Here is a 26,632-nt window from a genome sequence, read left to right on the forward strand (position 1 = left end):
GGTTGAGTGCAATTATAGCTCTGCATAAAAGCTATTCAGAAAACGTGTGGTCTGAGTTTTAATTTATCTTCTGCCAGAAGGCAACAGTCCAAAAATATTGTAAGCAGGATGGGAAGAGTCTCTGAGAATGTTATGCAACTTCCTCAAACAGCGAGATTTGAAGATGTCATCCAGGGCTGGTAGCTGGAGTCCGATGATATTCTGGGCAGTTCTAATGATTCTCTGTAGAGTTTTTTTGTCCACTACAGAGCTGCTCCCATCCCATGCAAGAATGCCGTATGTCAGGACACTCTCAATGGTGCTGCGATAGTAGGACAGAAGTAGATGCTGAGATAGATTTATCTTCCTGAGCATTCTCAGGAAGTACAGCCTCTTCTGTGCCTTCTTCACAAGGATGTTAGCATTCATAGTCCATGAGAGGTTCTTCGAGATATAAATTTTCACAGTCAGTCAACCACAAAGGTGGTTTCAAGTTAGATAACCAAATCCCAGTTGACCCCAAGAGACTTTTTCTGATCGGGAGATAGGATCCTGCCATCCTTCTGTAACTTTTCTCTTTTCAGTTTAGGGATGTTAGAAGCTATCCTATCAATCCATACGGCTACAGGGTTAAAACGTTTTTCTACAATCCAGTCTTAATGTCCCAAAGGTGTTGTTTCAAGAGGCAACTGGACTTTCTGGTTTGTCGTTGAAGACGTTTCGCTTCTCTGGTGAAATAGACAAACCTCCAAGTGACCTCAAGGACCCTCTAAAAAGGATGCAAATGAAAACATCTGTCTGCAAGGAATATAAATCCTTCCATTCCCCACCATCCAGCCAGAGCTGAAGAAGCTTCTTGGATGAGAAGTGAAACGTCTTCAAAAGAAAAAACCAAGGAAGTCCAGATGCCTCTTGAAAAAGCCCCTTTGGGACAACCATGATCCAGAGGACCGAGAATCTCCATAGACTTTTAGCTATATGATTTGGGATGAACACCCTTTGAACCGTGTGGGAGTAGAAATGGATTTCCAGAGAAAAAATTGCAGACTGCAGGAACCATTTGCACCACTCAGGTGACCCTGAGGACACAGATAAACCTCCAAGTGGCCTCAACGGGTCTCTCAAAGGATGCAAATGACCAGCTGTCTGCAAGAAGTATCAATCCTTCCATTCCCCACCCTCCAGTCAGAGCTGAAGAAGCTTCTTGGAGGAGAAGCGAAACATCTTCAAAAAGGAAAACCAGAAAGTCCAGTTGCCTCTTGAAAAAAAAGCACCCTTGGGACAACCATGACCTGGATGATTGAGAATGACTGTAGACATTTTGCACTGAGTTCAGTATCCAAGTGGCCTTAAAGGCAGCCCCATGAAGAGGAAATTGCAGTAGTCCAGCTGGGTAGTGATCAGAACAAGCGTCACTGTCGCCAAGATTCCCCCAACTGAGACCTTCCAGATGCATGGAGACTCCGTTCCTCTGTAGCTTCCTCTCCCTGAGTTGTGTGTTTTTTTTCTTTAGGGAGGGGGCCAAGATGTACGCCGTCTACAAGCAAGCCCACCCTCCCACTGGGCTGGAATTCTCCATGTACTGCAACTTCTTCTCTAACTCCGAGCGCAACTTGGTGGTGGCGGGAACCTCGCAGCTGTACGTTTACAGGCTCAACCATGACTCTGAGGTACTCCAAATACCATGCTTATAGGGGTTAACTCGTTGGTTGAGGGAAGATTCATTGCCTCTGGGTATCCCCATGGTGCGAATGCCTTTTAGGGAGAATGGCGTTGTGTAGTCCTCAGACACACAGTGAACCTGGAATGGAAGTGGCCAAGCTGGGTGTTGTTGTTGAGTGTTGGGACACGACTGGGGTGGGGAAGTTCTAGTCTAGGATGCTTGTCTGCCTTATGGAACCTGGGTCTCTGGAGGTGGTCCTCACAGGTAGCTCCCAATTTACAACAGTTCGTTTAGTGACTGTTTGAAGTTACAACAGTACTGAAAAAAGGGACTTATAACTGTTTTTCACACTTTATGACTGTTCAAGCATCCTCACAGTCACATGTTCAAAATCTGAATGTTGGCAACTGGCTCATATTTATGACAGTCGCAGTGCCCCGGGGTCACATGATCCCTTTTTGCAACCTTCTGACAAGCAGAGTCAGCGAGGAAGCCAGATTCACTTCACAGCTGTTTGACTCACTTAACTACTGCAGTGATTCACTTAACAACGGTGGCAAGAAAGGACATAAAATAGGGCCACTTAACCGCTGTCTTGCTTAGCCGCAGAAATGTTGGGCTCCATTGTGGTCGTAAGTCGAGGACTACCTGTACTGACTGCAATTGGGACCGGCAACTCTGTTGCTAAGCAGTGCGGTTGCTAAGTGTAACATCACTTGAATGCACCATCTTATGACATCAGTTCCAGTTACAGTCGTTAAACAGTTTTCTGGGGATCGTTAAGCACAATGACTTAACATGACTTGCAACTTCCTGCTGGCTTCCCCAATGACCTTGCTTGGTAAAGATTGCCGATGGCCGTCACATGGACCACAGGACACTAACCCTAACCCTAAATGTGTGCCAGTTGCCAAGCACCTGGGTCACAATCACGTGACTGTGGGGAGCACCGCAACTGCCACAAATTCAAGGGCCAGTTGTAAACCTCCTTTTTCAGCACCATCATCATTTGGAACTCTTACTAAACAGATGGTTGGTAAGTGAGGGCTACCAATGAGGACTGGGCCGTGGTGGGGAGGGAAGGCTAGTGTGGCTGCGGTTGTGAGTCTGCAGCACTGATGATGCGTCTCTTCTCTTCTAGAGCACCACAAAAAGTGACAGGAACACAGGTGAGTGGGGAGGGGGAACCTGGGCTGCAGGCAGAGAATCCTGGGGAATGGAGTTGGGGGGGTGGGGGAAGAAGCAGCTCTGAAGGACATTTGCTGCCCAAGATCTCCCTCGTTCTCCTCAGATTGTGCCCGACGGATGCTCTTTCCAAATCTTTGGGGATTTCCTTTTGGCACCAGCTGTGGGGAGGGGGGATTATGGGTCTGAGAGCACTTGGCTGCCTCGGAGGCTCTTTTCCCTGCTGAAGCCACTGAGGAACTGTGGGGAATCCACTCTGGGAGCAGCCAGTAATTGTATGGCCCCTGAACCCTTCAAAGCAAACTCCATCCCACTTCAGGGGGCCTCGGGTGCAGCTGGGTGCATCACCCATGAATAGAACTCTGGGGACTGAAGCCACGGGGAGCAGAGCAGACAAGTCGGGACAGCTGGCTAGAGGGGAAGAGAAGAGTCCTCATTACCCTTCCCCTCCCAGGGTCCTCTCCTGCCTTTAGCTTGGTGCTCGTAATACCCTGATATTGGAGCTAAACTGGAAGTGGGGGAAGTTTGGGGCTCGGCAGCAGACTTCAAGGTGGGCCTAAGCCAAGAACTTCCTTTTACAGATAGTCCTCGATTTATGACCAAAATAGACACACACACACACACACACCCAAATTTGCATTGCTAAGCAAGACATTTGTTAAATACGGTTTCTTGCCACAGTTGTTCAGCAAATCACTGCATTTGTTTAGTTAGTCACACGGTTGTTAAGTGAATCTGGCTTCCCCATGGACTTTGCTTGCCAGAAGGTCGTAAAGGAGGATCACACGACCCCGGGATACGGCAACCGTCATAAATAGGAATCGGTTGACAAGCATCTGAATTTTGATCGCATGACCTTGTTAAGTGTGAAAAATGTTTATAAGTCCCTTTTTTTCATTGCCATTGTAAATTTAAAGAGTCACTAAATGAACTGTTGTAAGTCGAGGACTACCTGTACTATTCTAGAGGAAGGAAGGACTAAGGGAGACATGATAGCAGTCTTCCAGTATTTGAGGGGCTGCCCCAAAGAAGAGGGGAGGGTCAGATTATTCTCCAAAGCCCCTGAAGGCAGGGCAAGAAGCAACGGATGGAAACTCATCAAGGAGAGAAGCAACCTGGAATTAAGGGGAAACTTCCTAACAGGGAGGACAATTAACCAGTGGAACAGCCTGCCACCAGAAGTTGTGGGTGCTCCATCACTGGAGGTTTTTAAGAAGAGACTGGACAGCCATTTGTCTGGTGTGATACAAGGTCTTCTGCTTGAACAGGGGGTTGGACTAGAAGACCTCCAAGATCCCTTCCAGCTCTGTGATTCTGATTCTGACTTTGAGATTTATTGATCCAATTTAGTGGCCACCCATCTTACCACAGGGTAACCCTGGGCGGCTTCCAATATTAAACCTCCGGTTGTCTTGTGGGGCTCTAATTCATTTCCTTGCACAGAAGGCAGAGGCCACCGGGAGAAGTTGGAGCTGGTGGCCTCCTTCTCCTTCTTCGGGAACGTCATGTCCATGGCCAGCGTGCAGCTCGCAGGGGCCAAAAGAGACGCTCTCCTGCTCAGCTTCAAGGACGCCAAGGTCAGTTGCGGCTCTGTGTGTGTGTGTGTGTGTGTGTGTGTGTGTGTGTGTGTGTGTGTATGTAGGGGAGCAGAGAGAGAGAGAAACCAGGCTGTTGGGAGGCCTCTGCTTCTGGAAGAGGGAGGGGGCAGCCCCAGGGCGCAAGAGCTCTTGCTCAGAAATGAATAGCACTAGCACTGAGACTTATATACCGCTTCACAGTGCTTTCCAGCCCTCTCTAAGCGGTTTACAGACTCAGCCTCTTGCCCCCCAACAATCTGGGTCCTCATTTTTACCCACCTTGGAGGGATGGAAGGCTGAGTCAACCTGAATCACAGAGTCTTTTTATCTTATCTATCTATCTATCTATCTATCTATCTATCTATCTATCTATCTATCTATGATCCATCATCTATCTATCTATCTACCTATCTATCTATCTATCTATCTATCTATTTATCTAGTCTCTCTCTCTCTCTCTCTCTCTCTCTCTCTCTCTCTCTCTCTCTCTCTCTCTCTCTCTCTCTGTCTATCTATCTATCTATCTATCTATCTATCTATCTATCTATCTATCTATCTCTATGTCTATCTATCTATCTCTGTCTATCTCTGTCTCTCTGTCTGTCTATTACATTTCTGTGCTGCCTATCTTCACTAATACAGCAACTCTGGGGCGCATAGATTCTTATAAAGAAAATCTCCATCCCTCATGGGCTCCCGGGAGTCTTTTTGCCTGGCAGGAATTAATTGTGGTGACTTTTGAAATTCTTACAATGAAAGAAATGGAACGAAAGACAGGGGGGGCCTCTGTCTTTAATTCCCTATCTCCTGTCTCCCAGCTCTCGGTGGTTGAATACGATCCTGGCACCCACGACTTGAAAACCCTTTCCCTTCATTACTTTGAGGAGCCGGAACTGAAGGTATGAATCCGAAGGTTTGTAATTTGATATCCAATGACGAGGCTGCGTGGCTTAGAATTGTTAAGCCCCAGGAGATTTTGGGGGGAAAAGCTGAACCTCTCGACAAGAACTGACTCGCATTTATGACGGTCTCAGTGTCCAGGGGTCACGCGATTTCCTTTTGAGACCTTCTGACAAGCAAAGTCGATGGGGAAACCAGATTCACTTCAAAATTGTGTTAACTCACTTAACAACTGCAATGATTTACATAACAACCGGGGTAAGAAAGGTCGTAAAATGGGGCAAAGCTCCCTTAACGAATGTTTCACTTAGCAACAGAAATTTTGGGCTCAGTTGTGGTCGTAAGTTGTGGACTATCCATATGCCATATGCTAAGTAAATAAATAAATAAACCGGTGCTTGCTTGTTTCTTTCCTCAGGACGGCTTCGTGCAGAACGTCCACATCCCCAAAGTGCGGGTGGATCCAGACGGGCGCTGCGCCGTGATGCTCATCTACGGCACACGGCTGGTGGTCCTACCCTTCCGCAGAGACACCCTGACGGATGAGCACGAAGGAGTGGTGGGCGAAGGGTAAGGCGAGCGGGACCTCCTCGGTCATCCCAGTAGCCTGGGAGAGATGGCGTTCCTCCCATATTAGATGGAAGAGGAAATGCTTTTCAATAGGAAAGCATTCAATAGGAAAGCAATCCTCCTTAAAGTTTACTCCTGTTGAGAAAATCATAATAGCAACAGCCCTTAGACTTATATACCACTTTACAGTGCTTTTACAGACCTCTATAAGCAGTTTTACAGAGTCAGCCTATGGCCCCCCAACAATCTCATTTTACCCACCTTGGAAGGCTGAGTCAACCTTGAGCCTAGTGAGATTCGAACTGCCAAATTGCAGGCATCCGGCAATCAGCAGAAGTCGCCTCCAGTACTGCACTCTAACCACTGCGATGGTGGTTAGAGTGCAGTAAATTATAATATTATAATAATATTGTGATAGCGATTGAAATAGCAAGGGGTTAATTCCATCGGGGGCAGGATGGCTCAGCGGTTAAAGATGCTAAGATGGTCAGCTGGAAAGCTGCCAGCCCAGTGTTTGAGATCTGAGCGCCATGCGATGGGGTGAACTCCCCTTCCTTTCTCCAGCTCCTGCAACCCTAGCGTCTCAAAAGCACGCAAATGCAAGTACAGTGGTCCTTCGGTGCTCGTCATTAATTGGTTCCTGGCCACACGATGAGTATCAAAAACGATAAGTACCAAACAGATTTTTCCCATAAGGAGTAACGTAGTGCGTCACAAAGCAGCCAACACCGATAAGTTCTAGCTTGTGCGTCGAGTAGTAAACGAACAATGAGTACTGGGACCAGATTTCCGAGTCAAAATGCGTTGAGTACCAAAGCAGTTGAGTATCAAGGGACCACTATAGATAAATAGGTACAACTCTGGTGAGAAGGTAACAGCGTTCCGTGCACCTCAGTGTATAGTCATGCTGGCCACTTGACCACGGAAATGTCTTTGGACAACGCTGTCTCCTTCGGCCAAGAAACGGAGATGAGCATTGCGCCCTAGAGTCGGACATAACTGGCCAGGGAAAAGCTTTACATTTTTAATTCCCTAACTTAAATGCCGACTTTGCTGTTCCCTTTTGGGATATTATACAAAATACAGGAATGGAGTGAGTAAATGCAGGTAGTCCTTGATTTACAACCGTCCATTCAGTGACATTTGAAGTTATGACAAATCCAAAAAAGATATTTACAACACAGATTCAAAGTTGTGACAGCCGCTTCTCCTGTGCGGATCTGTGATCGCATTTTGGGTGTTTGGAAAATCGCATGTGTTTACAGCTGTTTACAGTGTCCCACGGCCATAGGAATGGGACTTACTATGTTTTTTGCTGGAAATTGGCTTTTTCTTATGGTTTCTGGCAAAAAATGGCCATTGCAGGAAAGATTCACTTAGTGACAGGCTTAAACGACATCGTAAAATCGGGAGCGGCCATGTGATGAGCCACTTAATAATGGGCACAATTTATGACAGTAATTTCGGGTTCAATTATTTTAATTTTTAATTTAATTTTATTATTTTACTTTATTTTTATTTTTATTTTTTTATTTTATTATTTAGATCACACTTCTTAACTGTCAATTACCCTCCGAAAGGGGCTCTGGGCGTTGTACAGTTTAATCAATATGGCCATAAGTGATCCAAAACTACCTATAGCAACATTGAGAAATTAATGGCACAAGAAAAGAAACAGAAAAGCAAATTAAACTAGAATTAGTTTGGATGAGACTCCAACTGGCTGGGCAGAGTTTAGAGCCACCTAGTCATCTGCAACTGTAGATTATTATTATTTTATTTTATTTTACTTTATTTTAATTTGATTTATATGCCGCCCTTCTCTGGAGACTCAGGGCGGCTTACAGTGCGTTAAGCAATAAGAGTTATTGAGTTAATAACTCAAGAGTTAATATTTAAGAGTTTGTTTAATACATAAATCCAATTAAGACTGACCCATCCATCAGCTTGCTTCCTTCTTTAAATCTGCTTTTCCATTTGGTTTCGGGAGATGGAATCCGGTGTCTCTTGAGGCTGGAGAGAGGCTATTTTGGGCCAATTAAGGCTGAGTCTGGATGGCTGCATGTGGTCTGCCTGGGGAGGGGGCACCTTGTGTCCTCCCCCAGGGTATCTCCGGCTCCCTGTGAATGGCTGCGCTCCCTCTTCCTCCCTCTCTGCAGCCAGAAGTCCAGCTTCCTGCCTAGCTACATCATCGATGTGAGGGAGCTGGACGAGAAGCTGTTGAACATCATCGACATGCAGTTCCTGTACGGCTACTACGAGCCCACCTTGCTCATCCTCTATGAGCCCAACCAGACCTGGCCGGGGTACGTTCTGTCCACCTTCTCCCTCTGCCCTTCCATGCTGCCAAGGCCAAGCTGTGCCTCTGGGCAAAGACAGAGTGCCTTGCAGCAAGGGGTGAGGGTGGGGATCCGTTGAAGGCTGCAGGATGAAAGAGGCACCCATGTTTGTTTGGGTGGCCTGACACTCGCCAGAGTTTCCGTTTCTGCCTTTTCCAAAAACACAACACTCTCTCCTTCTTTCGTGAGTGTCCATCACTCATCCAGTTGTACAGGCAGTCCTCAACTTACAAACATTCTGTTCTGACCCAGCTCCCTAAACACGACAAACCCTTTGTAGCTGAAGCCATGATTCCTTTACTAGGAGTGCCAGAAGCCCCGACAAAAAGTTTCTGTCAGGTTTCCAAGTGATGAAAAAGAAATATGCAAAGTCCCATCTTCCAAAACAAAATTTCTTTTATTTAGGTAGGCATCGAATTGGCAAAGTCTGTTGTAATTCTGGATCTGACACAAACCAGAATTACACCACACAATATTGTTAAGTTAGAAAAATCCCCCAAAAGTCACATTCTCCAATAAACACTCAATCCACATTTCCCAGTGTCTTCAAACTCCACCTTCCATTCTCACCAGGAGCAGCCTCCGTTCCCACGGGAAAGAAAGTCACCTGCCCAAAACAATCCTCATTATCTATTCCTTCCTCCCAACCTTAAGAATGTGGCGAGCCCGAAAAACCCCTTACATATGCAGAGAGAGAGAGAAAAGAGAGCCCTTCCTCATTCTCTTCCCTCACCCTGTCCATTCCGGCTCCTAACAGTCTTCCTCCTTTACGTGGGAAGCGCTTCATCGTCTCTCCTTCCCCGCAGGCGGGTGGCTGTTCGCCAGGACACCTGCAGCATCGTGGCCATCTCCCTGAACATCATGCAGAAGGTCCATCCGGTCATCTGGTCCCTCTGCAACCTGCCCTTTGACTGCACGCAGGCCCTGGCAGTGCCCAAGCCCATTGGTGAGCGGGGTAGCCCTTCCTGGCTTCGTGGGGCGGGGGAGCGGGGAAGGCTGGTGTGGAGGTTGGCATCTGCACGCATCCCAAACAGACTCTCTCCAGATGTTCTGGGACTGCAGAGCCTCCTGGTTGGAAACTCCAGACGTGGAGCACTGAATAGTGGCTGCAAATTGCAAAGAGAAGCAGCTTTTTGGTGCAGAATTTTGAAGGGGAATCACACACGTGTTTGTAAGTATGGGATGTGTAAGAAGGGAGTTTTTTCCACCCCTTCTGCCTCTGTTCTCCTCCCCGCTCCAGGAGGTGTTGTGATCTTTGCGGTGAACTCTTTGCTCTACCTGAACCAGAGTGTTCCCCCGTATGGCGTGTCACTCAACAGCCTCACCAATGGCACCACCGTCTTCCCACTAAGTACGTCTCCATCTCTTTCTCTCTCTCTCTCTCTCTCTCTCTCTTTCTTTCTGCTTTTCCTCCTGTAACGACCATGCAGAGATGCTCCTGGGTAGCCCTGGAGGTGGAAAGTATCTCAAAAGGTTAAATCATGGCAGCTGGACCAACAGTCTATGGAGATTCTCCGTCCTCCAGGTCAGGGTTGTCCCAAAGGTGCTTTTTTTCAAGTGGCAACTGGACTTTCTGGTTTTTACTTTTGAAGACGTTTTGCTTCTCATCCGAGAAGCTTCTTCAGCTCTGACTGGACGATGGGGAAGGGAAGGATTTGTATTCCTTGCAGGCAGCTGGTCATTGGCATCCATTTAGATCAGGGGTGTCAAACTCGATTTCATTGAGGGCCACATCAGAGTTGTGTTTGACCTTGAGGGCTGGGGTGGGCGTGGCCAGGGCGGCCACTTGGCGTCACTCGTGTCAGTGGAACCTGTAGTGACCTGAAGTGTCTGCCAGCAAAAACAGGCTCCTGAGCTCCGTTTTCAGCCACGACGGTCTCCTGCAGCCCACTGCCAGTGAAAACGGAGCTTGGGTGGGCTGCACGTGCCTCCCCACTTAGGCCCCATTTTCAGCCACGATGGCCTCCTGCATTCCTCTGCCAGTGGAAACAGCTCCGTGTGCCAGTCCTTTGCTGTTTCCATGGGCCAGATCTAAGCACCCCCGCCAGCCTTGAGTTTGACAGCCCTGTTTTAGAGAGTCCTTGAGGCTACTAGGAGGTTCATCTGTGTCCTCAGGGGCATCTGAGTGGTGCCTCCAAGTGGCCTCAAGGACTCTCAGAAAGAGGACCAGCTGCCTGCAAGGAGTATCAATCCTTCCATTCCCCACCCTCCAGTCAGAGCTGAAGAAGCTTCTGGGATGAGAAGTGAAACGTCTTCAAAAGAAAAAAACAAGAAAGTCCATTTGCCTCTTGGAAAAAAAGCACCTTTGGGACAACTGGACCAAAGTTTATTAAAACTGAGGCATTTCATGACTCATCCAAGGAACTTCCCTCAGTCAAAATGAACATTTGGGTAGGCAGAGAGTCAGAAAGTCGTTGGAATGAACCCCAATTCTCGCCATACAGCCTGCAGTCTGTGGAGATTCTCAATCATCTAGGTCAGGGGTCTCCAACCTTGGCAACTTTAAGACTGGTGGATTTCAACTCCCAGAATTCCTCAGCCAGCAAAGCTGGCTGAGGAATTCTGGGAGTTGAAGTCCACCAGTCTTAAAGTTGCCAAGGTTGGAGACCCCTGATCTAAGTTGTGATTGTCCCAAAGGTGTTTTTCCAGAAAGCAGCTGGACTTTCTCATTCTTCTATCTGAAATGGTATAGGCCAGGTCTCCTGCCTGAATAGGGAGTTGGGCTAGAAGACTTCCAGCTCTATTATTCTGCTATCCTGAGAAGGTTTCCCTTTTTGAAGAAGCCGCCTGGATGGGAAGGGAAACGTTTTCAAGAAGAAAAGCCAAGGAAGTCCAGTTCCTTTGGGACATGGAAAGCTGAGGATTTGAGCTTCTTCGCTTCTGCCAGAGCCAGGAAACTAAACTTTGGTGGCAAACCTTAGCACAGAATCCGACGGGCTGTATTGACTTATATTTATGTCATGTTTCTTAATGCCAGCCTCCCTTTGGAGAGGCGGTCAAAGGGAGCAGCAGCTGCTGCTGCACTGCTCATAACCGCTCCTCCTCTTGCAGGGTTCCAAGAAGGAGTAAAAATCACTCTGGACTGTGCCCAGGCGACCTTCATCTCCTACGACAAGATGGTGATCTCGCTGAAAGGAGGGGAGATGTAAGGCTTGAGTTGGGGCTCCCACAGCCAAAAGTCACTGCCCGGCCAATGATGGTTTCTTTGCAGACGTTTCATACCTGACTAGCTAACATCATCAGTGCTACTGGTGATTATGATGTTGCCTATTTGAATAAAATCCCAGCACTAAGGTCCCCACAGTCGTTCTTCTCCTCCCTTCCTCCTCCTCCTCCCTTCTATCACTGATAATGTTGCCTAGTTGGGTAATGAAACATCTGCAAGAAAACATCCAAGCTCAGAGAGCCCCTAGGACTTCACAGTGTCCTTCTCCTTCTTCTTCCCATTCCCCTCCTCCTCCCCTTCCCTGCAAACCCCACCTGCCTTATAGCATTGATGAAGTTACCTACCTTAGAGAGCACCAAGGATCCCATAACTGAGCCTCCTGCTTCCCCCAACATCAATCCCAGCTGTATTTCTGCTGGCCACGCTTTTTTTCTGGTGGAGCGATGGAGCAGAAACTCTCCATTCTGCATTCTGCTCATGGACCAGCGGCTCCCATCATCATCTCCCGTTTCTTCCCCCAGCTACGTGCTGACCCTCATCACGGATGGCATGCGAAGTGTCCGCTCCTTCCATTTTGACAAAGCGGCAGCCAGTGTCCTCACCACCTGTGTAAGTGCCATTCAGCCCGGCAGTGGCCATCTGGGCTGGGAGGGTGATTGATGGATTGACTGATCGATTGATAGGATTGAGGTGCCACACGATAAGTGGCTGTAGCATCTGAGTCCTTTTATTCTCCTGAGGCTGGCGCCTGATGGTCATTTAGATCTTCCTTCCTTCCTTCCTTCCTTCCTCCCTCCCTCCCTCCCTCCCTTCCTCCCTCCCTCCCTCCCTCCTTTCTTCCTTCCTTCCTCCTCCCTCCCTCCCTCCTATTTCCTTCCTTCCTTCCTTCCTTCCTTCCTTCCTCCCTCCCTCCCTCCTCCTTCCTTCCTTCCTTTCTCCTCCCTCCCTCCTCCTTCCTTCCTTCCTTCCTTCCTCCTCCCTCCTTCCTTCTTCCTTCCTTCCTCAACTTGTTCACAGTCCATCTCACCAGCAGCAACTCTAAACACTAAAACAATAAAGACTTTAAATTTAAAAATTCAAAATAAGACTGAGCGGGATGAAGAGGGAGGGACCAAAGTGCGCACAGTGTTCATCAGACACTTCCCATGTGCCCCAGGCTAGTTGTCCCAGTCGTGTCTTCAAGGCTTTTTGGAAGGCCAAATGATGGGGGCAGATCTGATTTGGGGACAAGATGTTCCAGAGGGCAGGAGCCACAACAGAGAAGGCTCCGCTTCTGAACCTTGCCAGCCGGAATTCCGTGGCCAACAGGGTCTGCATCATGCCCTGTCTGCCAGAACAAGGGAGCTGATCTCTTTGGGGTGAGCCGGTTCCTCAGATGGGTCTATGATAATTCACTGCAGGACAAGAGTCACACAAATATCAAAGAAATGGTGAAATAGAATCATTTTTTAAAAAGGAGAGACAATAAAATGTGAATGATGAAATTAATTTTTTCCCCTTTACTTTAAATAATTAAACTGAATTATTAAATCGTCCTGTGACCAGTTGTCCCACAGTGAGTTGGCCGTGGTGAGTTGTCCCGTTCTGCCTCAGATAGGCCTTCTGTCCTGGCCACTTTCTGCAGAGGCACAATTGAGAGCGTTTTAACAAACCGCATCCCTGTTTGGTTTGGTGGCAGCAGCGTCTCAGATAGAAAGTCCCTACAGAGAGTGATGAGGACAGCGGAGAAGATTATAGGGAGCTTGCTTCCCGTTATTCAGGATACTGCTTATAAGCCCTGTGTGCTTAGAGATCAAAGCATTGTTAGAGACCCCACACACCCACTTCACGGTCTGTTTCTGTTGCTCCCCTCCAGGAGGAAGTTTCAAAGTATTTCTAGCAGGACTACCAGATTCTGTAACCACTATTTTCCTTAGGAGTTTCCATCTGGGAAACTCGCAAGATTTGTTTTTCTCACCATCTACATGTATACATCCGAACTAGACTAGGTTGTTTCTCTGTGTCATATATGTGGGTATATGCATAATTTTGTATTTATTTGTTTATTTTGTCATGTTTATATTGGAGGTGGAGACCCTTTGAGAGCTGCATGCAACGAAATTTCATTTTAACGTATGCCGATTAGTGACCATAAAGTTATTCTAAGTTTACGTTCTAAGTCTAATAGCCTGGACCCGTGTCGGTCACGTTCTAGGCTAGTCTGACTTTTCCTCCTCCTTGTCTCCCCCACCCCTTTGGATCTCAGATGATTACCTTGGAGCCCGGTTACCTGTTCCTGGGCTCTCGTCTGGGAAACTCCCTTCTCCTGAAATACACCGAAAAGCTCCAGGAGGCCCCGATGAGCATCGCTAAGGACTCTGCCGAGAAGGTGAGTCTCTCCATCCTCCTCCACAACACAGAGCTGAGCCCGACACTTAAAGCTTCCCTCTTCAGGGTAGTCCAGGTAGCCCTCGACTTACAGCAGTTCATTTAGTGACCGTTTGAAGTTACAACGGCACTGGAAAAAAAGTGACTCGTGACCACTTTTCACTCTTGTAGCATCCCTTTGGTCACATGATCAAAATTTGCACCCTTGGCAACTGGCATGTACTTAGGACAGTTGCCCTGCCCCAGGGTCACCTGATCTCCCCTTTTGTGACCTTCCCAGCTGGCATCAGACAAGCAAGGTCAATTGGAAAGCCAGGTTCACTTAACGATGCCATGATTCGTTTAACAGCTTCAGTGATTCGCTTAGTAACGGGCAAAAAAGTTGTAAAATGAGGCCCAGCTCATTAAAACTAGTTCATATTTATGATAGTTTTAGTGTTCCAGGATCATGTGATCCCCTTTTGCAGCTTTTTGAAAACCAAAGTTAACGGGGAAGCCGGATTCACTCAACATTGAACAACTGGAGTGATTCACTTAACAACGGTGGCAAGAAAGGCCGTAAAATGGGGCAAAACTCACTTAACCAATGTCTCACTTAGTTAGCAAGATGAATTTTGGGCTGAATCGTGGTTGTAAGTCGAGAATTCCCTGTACACGCAGTCCTTTCTTGCCCCAATTCCCTAGTCACATGCCAGCTGGGGAATTCTGGGAATTGAAGTCCACAGGTCTTAAAGTGGCCAAAGTTGGAGAGTCCACTTTCCAGAAGGGGATGGGCCTTCCTTGCTGAGACAGACAGGGGGGCTTCGACCAGCAGCAGCAGAAGGGGAGTTTGGGGGTCTCCTGCGTCTCCTTGCCAATGGACAGCTCTGTTTGGTTCACAGGAAGAACCCCCCCTGAAGAAGAAGCGCGTGGAGCAGTCCGCCAACTGGTCTGGTGGGTGTCCTGATTTGCAGCCAAGGGGCCGAGTCAGACCCCCACACTCTGTAGGGTTTCGGGGGGGCGGGAGGAAGGGGGCGGAAGAGTCCTGCCTTGTGTGCATGTTGCAAATGAGCCGAAGCACTCGGCATAAGGGTTTTTGTTTCCCTGGTCAGTTTCCTAGTGGGGGGCAGCCTCTCCTTCCCTCTCCCCTTTCCCAGCTCCAGTGGGTCTTCTGAGTCCTCCTGTTGACACATAGGGTGGACTTGGGGGGAGGGGAAAAGGGGGGTCCTTGATCAGCCGACTCTGCCAATATCTGAGAGCTTTGTAAGAACTCTCGGCCATCAGGTTCTCTAGCCTGAAGGTCAGCTGCACTTCACGCCCTGTCTGTCCGTCTGTCTCATTGTCTGTCCGTCTTTCCTTCCATCCATCCATATTTGTCTTTCTGTCTGTCTGTCTACCGTGTTTCCCCGAAAATAAGGCCCTGTCTTATATTTTTTTGAAACCTGGAATAAGCGCTTGGCCTTATTGCCATGCGCTCAAAAGCCCGATTGGGTTTATTATCAGGGGAGGTCTTATTTTGGGGGAAACGGTATCTTTCTATCTATGTATCTATGTAGTATCTATCTATCAATCTACCTACCTACCTACCTACGTACCTCTCTACCTATCTATCGTATCCTTCCACCTACTCACCCACCCACCCATCCATCCATCTATCTATCTGTCTGATTTCTTTAGCCACCCATCTCAGCAAATGACTCTGGGAGACTCACAATTCAAAGCATTTTTTTTAAATTTATTTATTTATTTTTAAAATTTGATTTATATGCCGCCCTTCTCCGGAGACTCAGGGCGGCTTACAATGCGTTAAGCAATAGCCTTCATACTTTTGTATATTTATACAAAGTCAGCTTATTGCCCTCACAAACTGGGTCCTCAATTTACCCACCTTAGAAAGGATGGAAGGCTGAGTCAACCTAGAGCCTGGTGAGATTTGAACTTGCAGTAATTGCAGGCAGCTGTGTTAATAACAGGGTGCTTTAAACCACTGTCCTACCAAGGCTCTTATATTACAATTAAAATCTTATATACATTATATATTACAATTAAAATCTTAAAAACATTTTAAAACCATAAAAACAGTAAAAACCACTAAAACACTAAAAAAAATCAATAAAACATCCCATCCATCCCTATTTGGGTGGGAAGCAAGTAAAATAATGGAGGAGGAGGAGGAAGTGCTTGGGGAGAAGAGGGGAAGGGGCTTGAAGGAAGGATGCTAAAAGAATGAGGCCATCCATCTGTTGTTCCTTATTTCCCAACCTGTCGCGTGCAGGAGGGAAGTCGGCTCCGCAGGACGAAGTGGATGAGATCGAGGTGTATGGCAGCGAGGCCCAGTCCGGCACCCAGCTGACCACCTACTCTTTTGAGGTACGTGTGCCTCGGTTTCCCCAGGCTCTTTCTATACCCAAAGGGCCACTCAGACCCTCCCAAAACCAGACTGGCATTTGAGCCCAGAGCTTTCTATTGATATCCCCAAGGGTTGCTTAGAACCAGTCCTCGGAGTTCTGGCCACCCCAGCCTTGCCAAGTGGTCGCAACCCAAGCTCTCCTCAGCCGGCCCTAATTCCTGTCCGTCACAACATCTTGCAAGGACGACCTCCAAACAATTTGATTCCCGAAGGTCCTTTTTCTCTGACGTGTGCTGGAGATTTCCTCTGCATTGAGGGCTGCTGGGGTCCCATGTTGCCCCTTTCCACTTCTTTTCTTGGTGAATCAGAAATTTTCAGCCGATCTGATGCTTCTCTCTTCTCTTCCGGAAGGTCTGCGACAGTATCCTGAACATTGGGCCCTGCGCCAACGCTGCCATGGGGGAACCGGCCTTTCTCTCAGAGGAGGTGGGTGCTCCGGTTTGCTGCCTCCCAGGCTCACAGGGATGCCAGCAATTTCCTTGGGAGGGAGAGGGGGACGCCATCTGGCCTCAGAAGGAAAGGTGGTTTGGGGAAGAAAAAAGAAAAACAAAACAACAGATTTGGAAAACATCTCTGAGGCCTTCTAGTCCAGCCCCCTCCTCAAGCAGGAAACCCTAGACCAGTGGGTCTCAACCTTCCTAATGCTGCGACCCTTTAATACAGTTCCTCATGTTGTGGTGACCCCCAACAATAAAATTATTCCTAAAACCATTGAAAATATGTGTTTTCTGATGGTCTTAGGCGACCCCTGTGAAAGGGTCATTCGACCCCCAAAGGGGTCCCGACCCACAGGTTGAGAACCACTGCCCTAGACCAGTGGTCCCCAACCCCCGGTCCGCGGACCGGTGCCGGGCCGTGGAGTACCTGGCACCGGGCCGCGCAGCGGCCGGGGGACATGAACGCTGCAGCGCAAAGGCTCCTGGGCCGTGCGCAAAAGCTCCTGGGCCGTGCGCAAAGGCTCCAGGGAAGAGAGCCCCGCGCAGGTATGCACGTGTGGCCCAAAGCCCCCACCCCTGCGCGCGCTCAGCGGGCCACGGTAAAATTATCAAAGGCTGATTGGTCCACAGCGATAAAAAGGTTGGGGACCACTGCCCTAGACCATTTCAGACAAGTGGCTGCCCAGTCTCTTCTTAAAAGCCTCCATTGATGAAGCACCCACAGCAAACTGTTCCATTGGTTAATTGTCCTCACTGTTAGGAAGTTTCTCCTTAATTCCAGGTTGCTTCTCTTCTTGATTGGTTTCCATCTACTGTTCCTTGGAAAATAGCTTGACCCCCTTCCTCCTCTCTGTGGCAGCCCCTCATATATTTGAGGGGACTTGCTATCCTGTCTCCCCTGGTTCTTCTCTTCACTAGACTAGCCATGCCCAGTTCCTGCAACCGTTCATCGTATGTTTTAGCCTCCAGTCCCCTAGAAATAAGAAAAAAAATGGTTCCTCGCACGATCAGCCAGACGTTCAGTCTGGATTTGGCATTTTGATCTACCTATCGAGTCCTTCCAAGGACCCGTGATAAGCAAATTGGATATTTATTAAATTTATTTGCTGCCCACTGCACGGTTCAAGGCGACTCTAGGAGGCTTACATTATAATAAAACATAGGTATATAAAAACAATGATACATGTAAAAAAAAAAAACAGATTCGAATTGCAAAAGATTTACCTGTCCTTAAGATAAAATGTCCTTGAGAAAACTGCGGGGGGATTCTTGGAGAATTGAGGGGGTTTGCTGTGCAAAAGCTACAAAGGAGGCAGCCTGCTTAATTCAGCTTTCTTTTTCTTTTTCCAGTTCCAGAATAGTCCTGAACCTGATCTAGAAATTGTGGTGTGCTCGGGCTACGGCAAGAACGGTGCCCTCTCAGTCTTGCAGGTGAGGTGGGGGGACACACAGCTGGGGAGTCCCTGCAGACCTGTTCCATGGAGGAGAGTCAGGGGCCGAGCCCCATGACATGCAGCACAATCTAGGGTTGCCCCATAGAACATTGGAGCACTGATGATGGAATATTTAGAGCTTGGGGGTTGAACTTTGGGGTCCTTGGTGCTCTCTGAGCTTTGTGGTTTTCTTGCAGACGTCTCATTGCCCAACTAGATAGCATCGTCAGTGCTAGTAGGTGTGAACCTCATTCCTTAAAGCCACGAATATCCTGAAACAAAATTTAAGAAGTCTCACACCTGTGCAGGAAGCTTTTGCGAATGTTATGTTCTGGAGATGCTGGACCCCGACGTCTCCCTCTCCCTTCCTTGCAGAAAAGCATCCGTCCTCAGGTGGTTACGACCTTTGAACTGCCCGGCTGCTACGACATGTGGACAGTGATCTCGCCCCGGAAGGCAGAGGAAGCCACCGTACGTCCAACCTTTGGTTTTGGAGGCTTATAGATGGGCATGAAGTCATTGTCTCCTGCAGTTGATTGGCTCTCCTTCCCACTGCCAACTGAGGACAGAAGGCCCTGGCTATGTACAGGTTTTCCAGGACAGGACGGTGGCTTGCTGGCCCAGCTTTGGTCTGTCTCGGAGTGCTTTGCTAGACATGTTTCTGGGTTGTGGGCAGCTCATCCTTCAAGCCACAGAGAATATTCACAGTCCAACAATCCTATTGTGTGTTGTTGAAGCCTAAAGGATGGGAGACGCTGGGCAGGGAGGCATTTTACCTCTCTTTGACTGCTTGGTTAGTCAGGAAAAGTCCAGACATCTGTTGGGCCCGGTTAGTGTCCCATTCACCTCCAGGAGGCCTCCAGAGATCCATGAAGAAGGTTTGAAGATGGTTTGGTATTCTGATTCTCACTAATGCTGCCTCCCACATGAGTTTTGCCTCTTCTGTCCTCAGTGGTCTCTGCGAGGCACGAAGTTAGGGGTCCTGATTGTTTTTTGTGGAGTCTTGTTATACAGTACAGTGACCTGGGCTGGTTGTCATCTCTGACCATGTCCGTAAGGGGCTCTCTATTGATCTTGGGATGGAGGGTGGATCCTGACACATCCTCCATGACTTTTCTAGCAGGAAGAAGATACTCAGGAAGAAGGTACTGAGAAGGAGCCTTCTCCACCTGAGCCAGCAGATGATGGGAAGCGACATGGGTTTCTCATCCTGAGCCGTGAAGACTCCACCATGGTGGGTGCTTCTCTGTGGCTTGCATGGCTTGGCGTACACGTTGGATTGGATTACATTATATTACATTGGGTTTGGATGGATTGGGTTGGGTTGAGTTGAGTTGGGTTGAGTTTGATTAGATTGGGTTGGGCCGGGTTGGGTTGGGTTGGAGTGGCTTTGTTTGACTTGACTTGAGTTGCCTTGGCTTAAGTTGGCTTAGGTTGGGTTGAGTTGGAATAACTTGGTTTGACTTGAGCTGTGTTGAGTTGGCTTGGAGTGGCTTGGCTTGAGTTGGGTTGGGGTTGAGTTGACTTGAGTTGGAATGGCTTGGTTTGACTTGATTTGGCTTGGCTTGGCTTGGCTTGGCTTGGCTGGGAGTGCCTTGGCTTGGCTTGAATTGGGTTGGGGTTGAGTTGGCTTGGAGTGGCTTGATTTGACTTGAGTAGGATTGAGTGGGCTTGGATTGGCTTGAGTTGGGTTGGATTGGCTTGAGTTGGGTTGGGTTGGATGGGGTGGCCTGGCTTGGCTTGGCCTGGCTTGACTTGGCTTGAGTTGGGTTGGGTTGGATGGGGTGGCATGGCGTGGCTTGGCTTGGCTTGGCCTGGCTTGACTTGGGTTGGGTTGGGTTGGGTTGAGTTGGGTTGGGTTGGGTTGGGTTTGGATGGCTTGGCTTGCCTTGGCTTGCCTTGGCGGACATGAACTCTCTGAGATGCCCCTGACATACTGAGCATTTCCCTTCCTCAGGAGGTCCTTGGCAGTCCAAAGATCTACCTTGGGCAAGTGAGGGGTGACTTACGGATGTCAGCAGAAACAACAAACAGAGGGCTGAATTGGGAATGCATGAGGTGACTCTTGGCTAGTGGTGTGCTTTTGTGGAGAAGCCATCCCTGCCAGAGTCACTGACCATGTCCCTTCTCAGCAAAGGCAATGTCTACCTCATCTGGCTCCCAGCTAGGAATATTTGCCCTCTGGTATTCTTCTCTCTCTCTCTCTCCTCCCTCAGATCTTGCAAACCGGCCAGGAGATCATGGAGCTGGACACCAGCGGCTTTGCCACTCAGGGCCCCACCGTATATTCTGGCAACATTGGCGAGAACCGCTACATTGTTCAAGTGTCCCCTCTGGGTATCCGCCTGCTGGAAGGAGGTAAGTGCAGAAATGCTACCTGGCTCACCTTCCCTGCTGTCCCATTTTGGGAGTTCAATAATTCAGTTGACTACACCTGGGGTTCTCAACCTTAGCAACATTAAGATGCCTGGACTTCAACCCCCAGAATTCCCCAGCCGTTCATGTTGGCTGGGGAATTCTGGGAATTGAAGTCCGGACATCTTAATGTTGCTGTAGTTGAGAACATGGTGTAGACCGGGGATATCAAACACAAGACCTGTGATCTGGTTGGATCCAGCCCACGGGGCCATCCTGGAAAATGTAAGAGGTCAGCCCATGTCGCTTTGGCCCGGTCTACCCAATGCAAAGAGGAAATGTGCCAGCAGTTTGGGGAATGGCGTCAAGGTGACTACGCCCACCCAGTCGACCATGCCCGCCCGGCCCTGAAAGTTCAACCACAGACCTAATGTGGCCCTCAATGAAATTGAGTTTGACACCCCTGGTGTAGACAGTTCCATGCCCTACTTCGGATAGCACTACAAAGTTGGCATGAGATGGGACAATTCAGAGTCCCTTAGGAGTGTGACATGTTCCCCTCAGGCTGATACCCACAAATGCCTCAACTCTCCGTGCCTCTTTTCCCCAGTGAACCAGCTACATTTCATCCCGGTGGACCTCGGCTCACCCATTGTGCACTGTGCCGTGGCTGATCCCTACGTGGTGATCATGAGCTCCGAAGGCCAGGTGACCATGTTCGTGCTAAAGAGCGACAGCTACGGAGGCCGGACGCACCGCCTGACCTTACAGAAACCGCAGTTGCATCACGTGAGTGAGACTCGTATTTCCCTGGGAGGTTCTTCTATTCGGCCTCGTGCCACGAGTCCAGTCATTTCAAGATTGTTGAAAAGAAGTCGCCAAAGCAGCAGCTTCTGGCCAAGTGACGGATCAGCTTGGACACATCTGGGCTTTGAGGGACCTCTTGAGTCCCTGTTGGCTGGCAGAAGCCACATAAATTGTGCGCAGCTCAATCGCATTTGCTTGGTTTCTATCAGGCACCAGCAACCAGAGCTAGAGCAAACAACTTTATTGTTTTCTGCCTAAGTTACAAGAATCTGCTTGCTTTCCCATGGGAATGAACAGATCAGGTTCTTCAAACTTGCCCACTTTAAGACTTGTGGACCCAGAATGGCTGGCTGGGGAATTCTGGGAGTTGAAGTCCACAAGTCTTAAAGTGGCTAAGTTTGGAGAGCCCTGCTCTAGCGGGAGATCAAGCTTAATTAAGCCTCTTGCGGCTGCGTAAAGATTCCAAACTGAGTCCCTACTTGACGCCTCCTTCCAGCCTCTCTGGCAGCTTCCCAACCATTTCCTTATTTAGGCTTCAGGGGTGGATGCTTAAGCATGGAGGACAGGCAGCTTCTTTAGATCCGAGGTGACTCACCCTTGGGAGGTGGGTTGTGGGAGCAGTCAGTCTTCATGATGGTTTGGATTAAGGTAGCCAAGGCACTGGCAGATGTAGCCCAGTGGGGAACAGGCTGGTGTTTTAAAAAGTAGAAGAGGAAGAAAGCAAAGGGCCTCGTCTTATATTTCATGTCATGTCATTCTCTCCTCTCCTCTCCTCTCCTCTCCTCTCCTCTCCTCTCCTCTCCTCTCCTCTCCTCTCCTCTCCTCTCCTCTCCTCTCCTCTCCTCTCCCCTCCCCTCCTCTCCTATTCCCTATTCTATTCTATTCTATTCTATTCTATTCTATTCTATTCTATTCTAATCCTAATCCTAATCCTAATCCTAATCCTAATCCTAATCCTAATCCTAATCCTAATCCTATTTCCATTCTAAATTTAATTTAATTTAATTTTCTTATTATACTCTTTTATTGTATTATTTTATTTTGTTTAGTGTAGTTTAGTTTAGTGATTGTATTTGCCGGTCTCCCTCACAGAGGGAGAGAGACGGAGGTTCATCCCGTTTTCCTGCTTGGGATTGTCCTTTCTTGGCTCTGACCCTCCTGCCCTCCTCTTGTCTCCTTTCCCAGCAATCGAGGGTCATCGCCCTGTGTGTCTACCGGGACGTTAGTGGCATGTTCACCACCGAGAGCCACTCGTCCAGCTCTCGGGACGAGCTTTCCCTGAGGAGCCAGTCGGAATCAGAGGCGCCCATCCAGGACCTCAGGTGGGGGCACCTTTGGAAGGAGGACGGGGGGCAAGGAGATGCCCACTCTCTTAAAAGCCCCTCTTGCGCTTGCGTCCCTCCCAGGCAGTCCTCGAGTTACAACCACCTGCTTAGTGACCGAAGTTACAATGGCACTTGTAAAAGCTACTTACAACTGTTTTTCACACTTTACCACCATTATCGCATCCCCCACGGTCACCTGATTAAAATTCAAATGCTTGGCAACTGACTCGTATTTATGACAATCCCAGCGTCCTGGGGGGGGTGGGGTGGGGTGGGTCACATGATCCCCCTTTTGCAGCCTTCCGACAAGCCAAGTCGAGGGGGAAGCCCAATTCCCTTAACGGCCGTGTTAGTAGTAATTGAACAATTTTAGTGATTCGCTTAACAGCTGTGGCAAAAAAGGTCGTAAAATGAGGCACTGCTCACCTAGCAGCTGTCTCGCTTAGCAACAGAAATGCTGGGCTCGATTGTGGTCATAAGTCGAGGACTGTCTGTATTCAGTGCCCTCCCGTACCTTCAATGGCAGGGGTCTCCAACCTTGGAGAATTCTGGGAGTTGAAGTCCGCCAGGCTTAAAGTCGCCAAGGTTGGAGACCCCGTTCAATGGAGTCAAGAAACTTAACAGCCTTGAGATCTAGAGAGAGAGTGGATCTCTGGGGTCTTAGCGGGGGGACGGGAAGGGAGAGGGGCAGGGGTCACACTTTCCCCCCACAAATGAGCTTCCACTCCTCCTTTTCTTTCGTCCACTTGTGGGTTACCTGGAGGCAAGGTGGCCGTTCCTATCAATGTTCTAAAGACATAAAAATCCACCCCCTGCAGCAACACGGTGGACGATGAAGAGGAGATGCTGTACGGGGACTCCAGCACCCTCTTCAGCCCCACCAAGGAGGAGCCACGGCGCAGCAGCCTGCCCTCCGTGGACAAGGACTCCCACCAGTACAAGGCCGAGCCAACCCACTGGTGCATGCTGGTCCGGGAGAACGGCACCATGGAGGTAAGCCTGGTTCTCGGGCCAGGAGCAAGCAGCTCCACCAGCATAAGAGAACTGGAAGGGACCTTGGAGGTCTTCTAGTCCAACCCCTTGCTCAAGCAGCAGAAGACCCTCTAGTACCGTTTCAATCCAGTCTTTAAAATCCTCCAGTGATGGAGCACCCACAACTCCTGGTGGCAAGTAGTTCCACTGGTTAATTGTCCTCACTGTTAGGAAGTTTCTCCTTAATTCCAGGTTGCTTCTCTCCCTTGATGAGTTTCCATCCATGGTTTCTTGTCCTGCCTTCAGGTGCTTTGGAGAATAGGTTGACCCCCCCTCTTCTTTGGAGCAGCCCCTCAAATATTGGAACCCCACTATCATATCCCGCCCCCCCCCCCAGTCCTTCTTTTCGCTAGACTAGCCAAACCCAATTCCTGCAACTGTTCTTCATATGTCTATGGAGATTCTCAGTCATCCAGGTCATGGTTATCCCAAAGGTGCTTTTTCAAGAGGCAACTGAACTTTCTGGACCAGAGCCTTGGTGGTGCAGTGGACTAAGTGCTGTTAAAGTAGCGCTTAGTTGCCAGCTGCCTGCAATTTTTTTTTAAATTTGATTTATATGCCGCCCTTCTCCGGAGACTCAGGGCGGCTTACAATGTGCTCAGCAATAGCCTTCATCCTTTTGTATATTTTATACAAAGTCAGCTTATTGCCCCCACAATCCGGGTCCTCATTTCACCTACCTTAGAAAGGATGGAAGGCTGAGTCAACCTTGAGCCTTGGCGAGATTCGAACCTGCAGTAATTGCAGGCAGCTGTTCTTAATAGCCAGCTTAATAACAGGGTGCCTTAGACCACTGTACTACTAAGGCTCAATTACTGCAAGTTCAAATCTCACCAGGCTCAAGGTTGACTCAGCCTTCCATCCTTTCAAGGTAGGTAAAATGAGGACCCGGATTGTGGGGGCAATAAGCTGACTTTGTATAAAAAAGAACACCGCTTATGAAGGGGGGGCCGAAAGCCCTACTAAGCAGGTATATACAAAAATATGAAGGCTATTGCTTAACGCATTGTAAGCCGCCCTGAGTCTCCGGAGAAGGGCGGCATATAAATCGAGCTAATAAATGAATGAATGAATGAATGAATGAATGAATGAATGAATGAATGAATGTTCTTCACATGTTTTAGCCTCCAGTCCCCTAATCCTCTTTGTTGCTCTTCTCTGCACTCTTTCTAGAGTCTCCACATCTTTTTTACATCGTGGCAACCAAAACTGGATGCAGGATTCCAAGGGTAGCCTTATCAAGGCCTTATAAAGTGGAATTAACGCTTCTCGTGATTTTGATGGTGTCCCTCTGTTGCATCCCAGGACTTGCGTGGACTCTTGGCAACTCCACCAAGCGGTTTGTGATTCCTCCCAGTGTCATCTTCTCTTTCCCACAGATCTACCAGCTACCTGATTGGCGCCTGGTCTTTCTGGTGAAGAATTTCCCCATGGGTCAGCGGGTGCTGGTGGACAGCTCCTTTGGGCAGCCCGCCAGCCAGGGGGAGACCAAGAAGGAGGAGGTCATGCGCCAGACGGAGATGCCACTGGTCAAGGAAGTCCTCCTTGTAGCCCTGGGGAATCGGCAAAGCCGGCCGTACCTCTTGGTGAGTCTTGAGGGCCACCTGCCCCAAGGGATCCCAGCAGCAGTCAGGACCATGTGAGGTTTCCCTTCTCCTATAAAAAGCCAAATTAAAGTGAGGCACAGAAGATCAGGCAGCCACTTCCGTGATGGAGTGGTGCTATCGGAAGAATGTGCAGTCAAGATGATCTTGACAGAGAGAGGCGATAAAGAGGTAAACCTTGCAGAAGCTCAGCGGAGGGGAGGTTACCAAAACATTTCAGACAGGATGTCTGTGGAGATTCTCCATCCTCCAGGTCAGGGTTGTCCCAAATCTGCTTTTCCAAAAGGCCATTGCTGGACTTTCTTGGGGTTTTTTTTCCTGAAGACATTTTGCTTCTCATCTCAGAAGCTTCTTCAGTTCTGAACGACTGAAGAAATACTTCTGAAGAACTGAAGAAGCTTCTGGGATGAGAAGCGAAACCTTTTCAAGGAAAAAGAAACCAGTTGCCTTTTGGAAAAGCAGCTTTCGGACATCTTAAGACAGGAAATCAGAGAAGCAATAACTTCTGATCACACTTAGAAATTAATCCTCTTATTTTCCCCACAACAACCCTTTGAGGTAGGTTGGGCTGACAGAGAGACTGGCCCAAAGTCACCCAGAGGGTTTTCATGCCTAAGGCAGGACTAGAACTCACCGTCTCCTAGTGACTGGCCCAAAGTCACTCAGTCAGCTTTAATCCTAAAGGCAGGACTCCTGGGGATCAGCCCAAAGTCACCCAGCTGGCTTTTGTGCTGATGATGGAACTAGAACTCACTGTCTCCTGGTTTCTAGCCTTCACCACTGGACCAAACTGGCTCTCACTGTCAGTCGGTTCCCTTGGGAAGGGAGCCGAGGGAGGGAGGCTGAGAGCTCGTGCAGTTGGGTCACCAGCGCCCGCAGCCCCCCAGAGCTGCGCCTTGGGAGCTTCTGGGTTGCAGCGTCTCTCAGCTGGCTTCCCATTTCTCTTGCCAGGTCCATGTGGATCAAGAGCTGCTCATCTACGAGGCCTTCAATCATGACTCTCAGCTGGGCCAGACCAACCTCAAAGTGAGATTCAAAAAGGTAACAGCCTTCGCAGTTGTGACATTCCCGCATCAGCACAGGGGAGAGAGGGCAGCCATCCCCTTCCTCTGGGTCTCAGTGTTACCTTACCAGGGAAGGGGCAAACTGAAGGGGCAGCCTGAGAAGCCACTATCCCACCCGTAGGCTGTTCTTTCTTTCACACCTGCTCTCTTGGTTCTCCTCCAACCAGGTTCCCCATAACATCAACTTCCGGGAAAAGAAATCCCGGCCATCCAAAAAGAAGTCAGAGAGCGCAGGGGGCGAGGAAGCGGGAGTCCCCCGAGGACGGGTCGCTCGCTTCCGCTACTTTGAAGACATCTATGGCTATTCGGGGGTAGGTGAAGAATTCCTTGGGGGGGGGAATGGGACAGAGGGATAGGCTAGGAGGGGCTTCTGGGTTTCTCTGAGGAGCAACTGAGACCAAAGCTTTGGGGGGGGGTCTTTTGGTGGAGACGGTCAGGGA

General features: G+C 48.9%; 1 protein-coding gene across 3 annotated transcripts in view; it reads left to right on the forward strand.

Annotated features, from left to right (window-relative positions):
• The first annotated feature begins 1,496 nt into the window (after window positions 1-1,496).
• CPSF1 (cleavage and polyadenylation specific factor 1) overlaps window positions 1,497-26,632 on the forward strand; it is a 37,952-nt gene continuing 12,816 nt past the window's right edge. Inside the window, exons 1-24 of one of the 3 annotated variants that reach the window (XM_070940226.1) lie at window positions 1,497-1,649; window positions 2,784-2,811; window positions 4,271-4,404; window positions 5,223-5,303; window positions 5,723-5,874; window positions 8,034-8,180; window positions 9,020-9,159; window positions 9,454-9,564; window positions 11,265-11,358; window positions 11,901-11,988; window positions 13,625-13,747; window positions 14,628-14,679; window positions 16,001-16,095; window positions 16,487-16,561; window positions 17,923-18,003; window positions 18,381-18,476; window positions 19,126-19,239; window positions 20,222-20,363; window positions 20,971-21,149; window positions 22,353-22,489; window positions 23,311-23,485; window positions 24,904-25,110; window positions 26,080-26,169; window positions 26,360-26,503. In XM_070940226.1, coding sequence (XP_070796327.1) covers window positions 1,506-1,649; window positions 2,784-2,811; window positions 4,271-4,404; window positions 5,223-5,303; window positions 5,723-5,874; window positions 8,034-8,180; window positions 9,020-9,159; window positions 9,454-9,564; window positions 11,265-11,358; window positions 11,901-11,988; window positions 13,625-13,747; window positions 14,628-14,679; window positions 16,001-16,095; window positions 16,487-16,561; window positions 17,923-18,003; window positions 18,381-18,476; window positions 19,126-19,239; window positions 20,222-20,363; window positions 20,971-21,149; window positions 22,353-22,489; window positions 23,311-23,485; window positions 24,904-25,110; window positions 26,080-26,169; window positions 26,360-26,503 — 2,829 coding nt within the window. In that variant the 5' untranslated portion in view covers window positions 1,497-1,505. The remainder of the gene's footprint in view (window positions 1,650-2,783; window positions 2,812-4,270; window positions 4,405-5,222; window positions 5,304-5,722; window positions 5,875-8,033; window positions 8,181-9,019; window positions 9,160-9,453; window positions 9,565-11,264; window positions 11,359-11,900; window positions 11,989-13,624; window positions 13,748-14,627; window positions 14,680-16,000; window positions 16,096-16,486; window positions 16,562-17,922; window positions 18,004-18,380; window positions 18,477-19,125; window positions 19,240-20,221; window positions 20,364-20,970; window positions 21,150-22,352; window positions 22,490-23,310; window positions 23,486-24,903; window positions 25,111-26,079; window positions 26,170-26,359; window positions 26,504-26,632) is intronic. The other 2 variants (XM_070940227.1, XM_070940228.1) reach the window with 2 other exon arrangements.

The sequence above is a fragment of the Pituophis catenifer genome, unplaced genomic scaffold (genome assembly GCF_029215685.1).
Source record: "Pituophis catenifer annectens isolate HBS135680 unplaced genomic scaffold, rPitCat1.0.hap2 SCAF_3, whole genome shotgun sequence".
Classification (NCBI taxonomy): Eukaryota; Metazoa; Chordata; class Lepidosauria; order Squamata; family Colubridae; genus Pituophis; species Pituophis catenifer.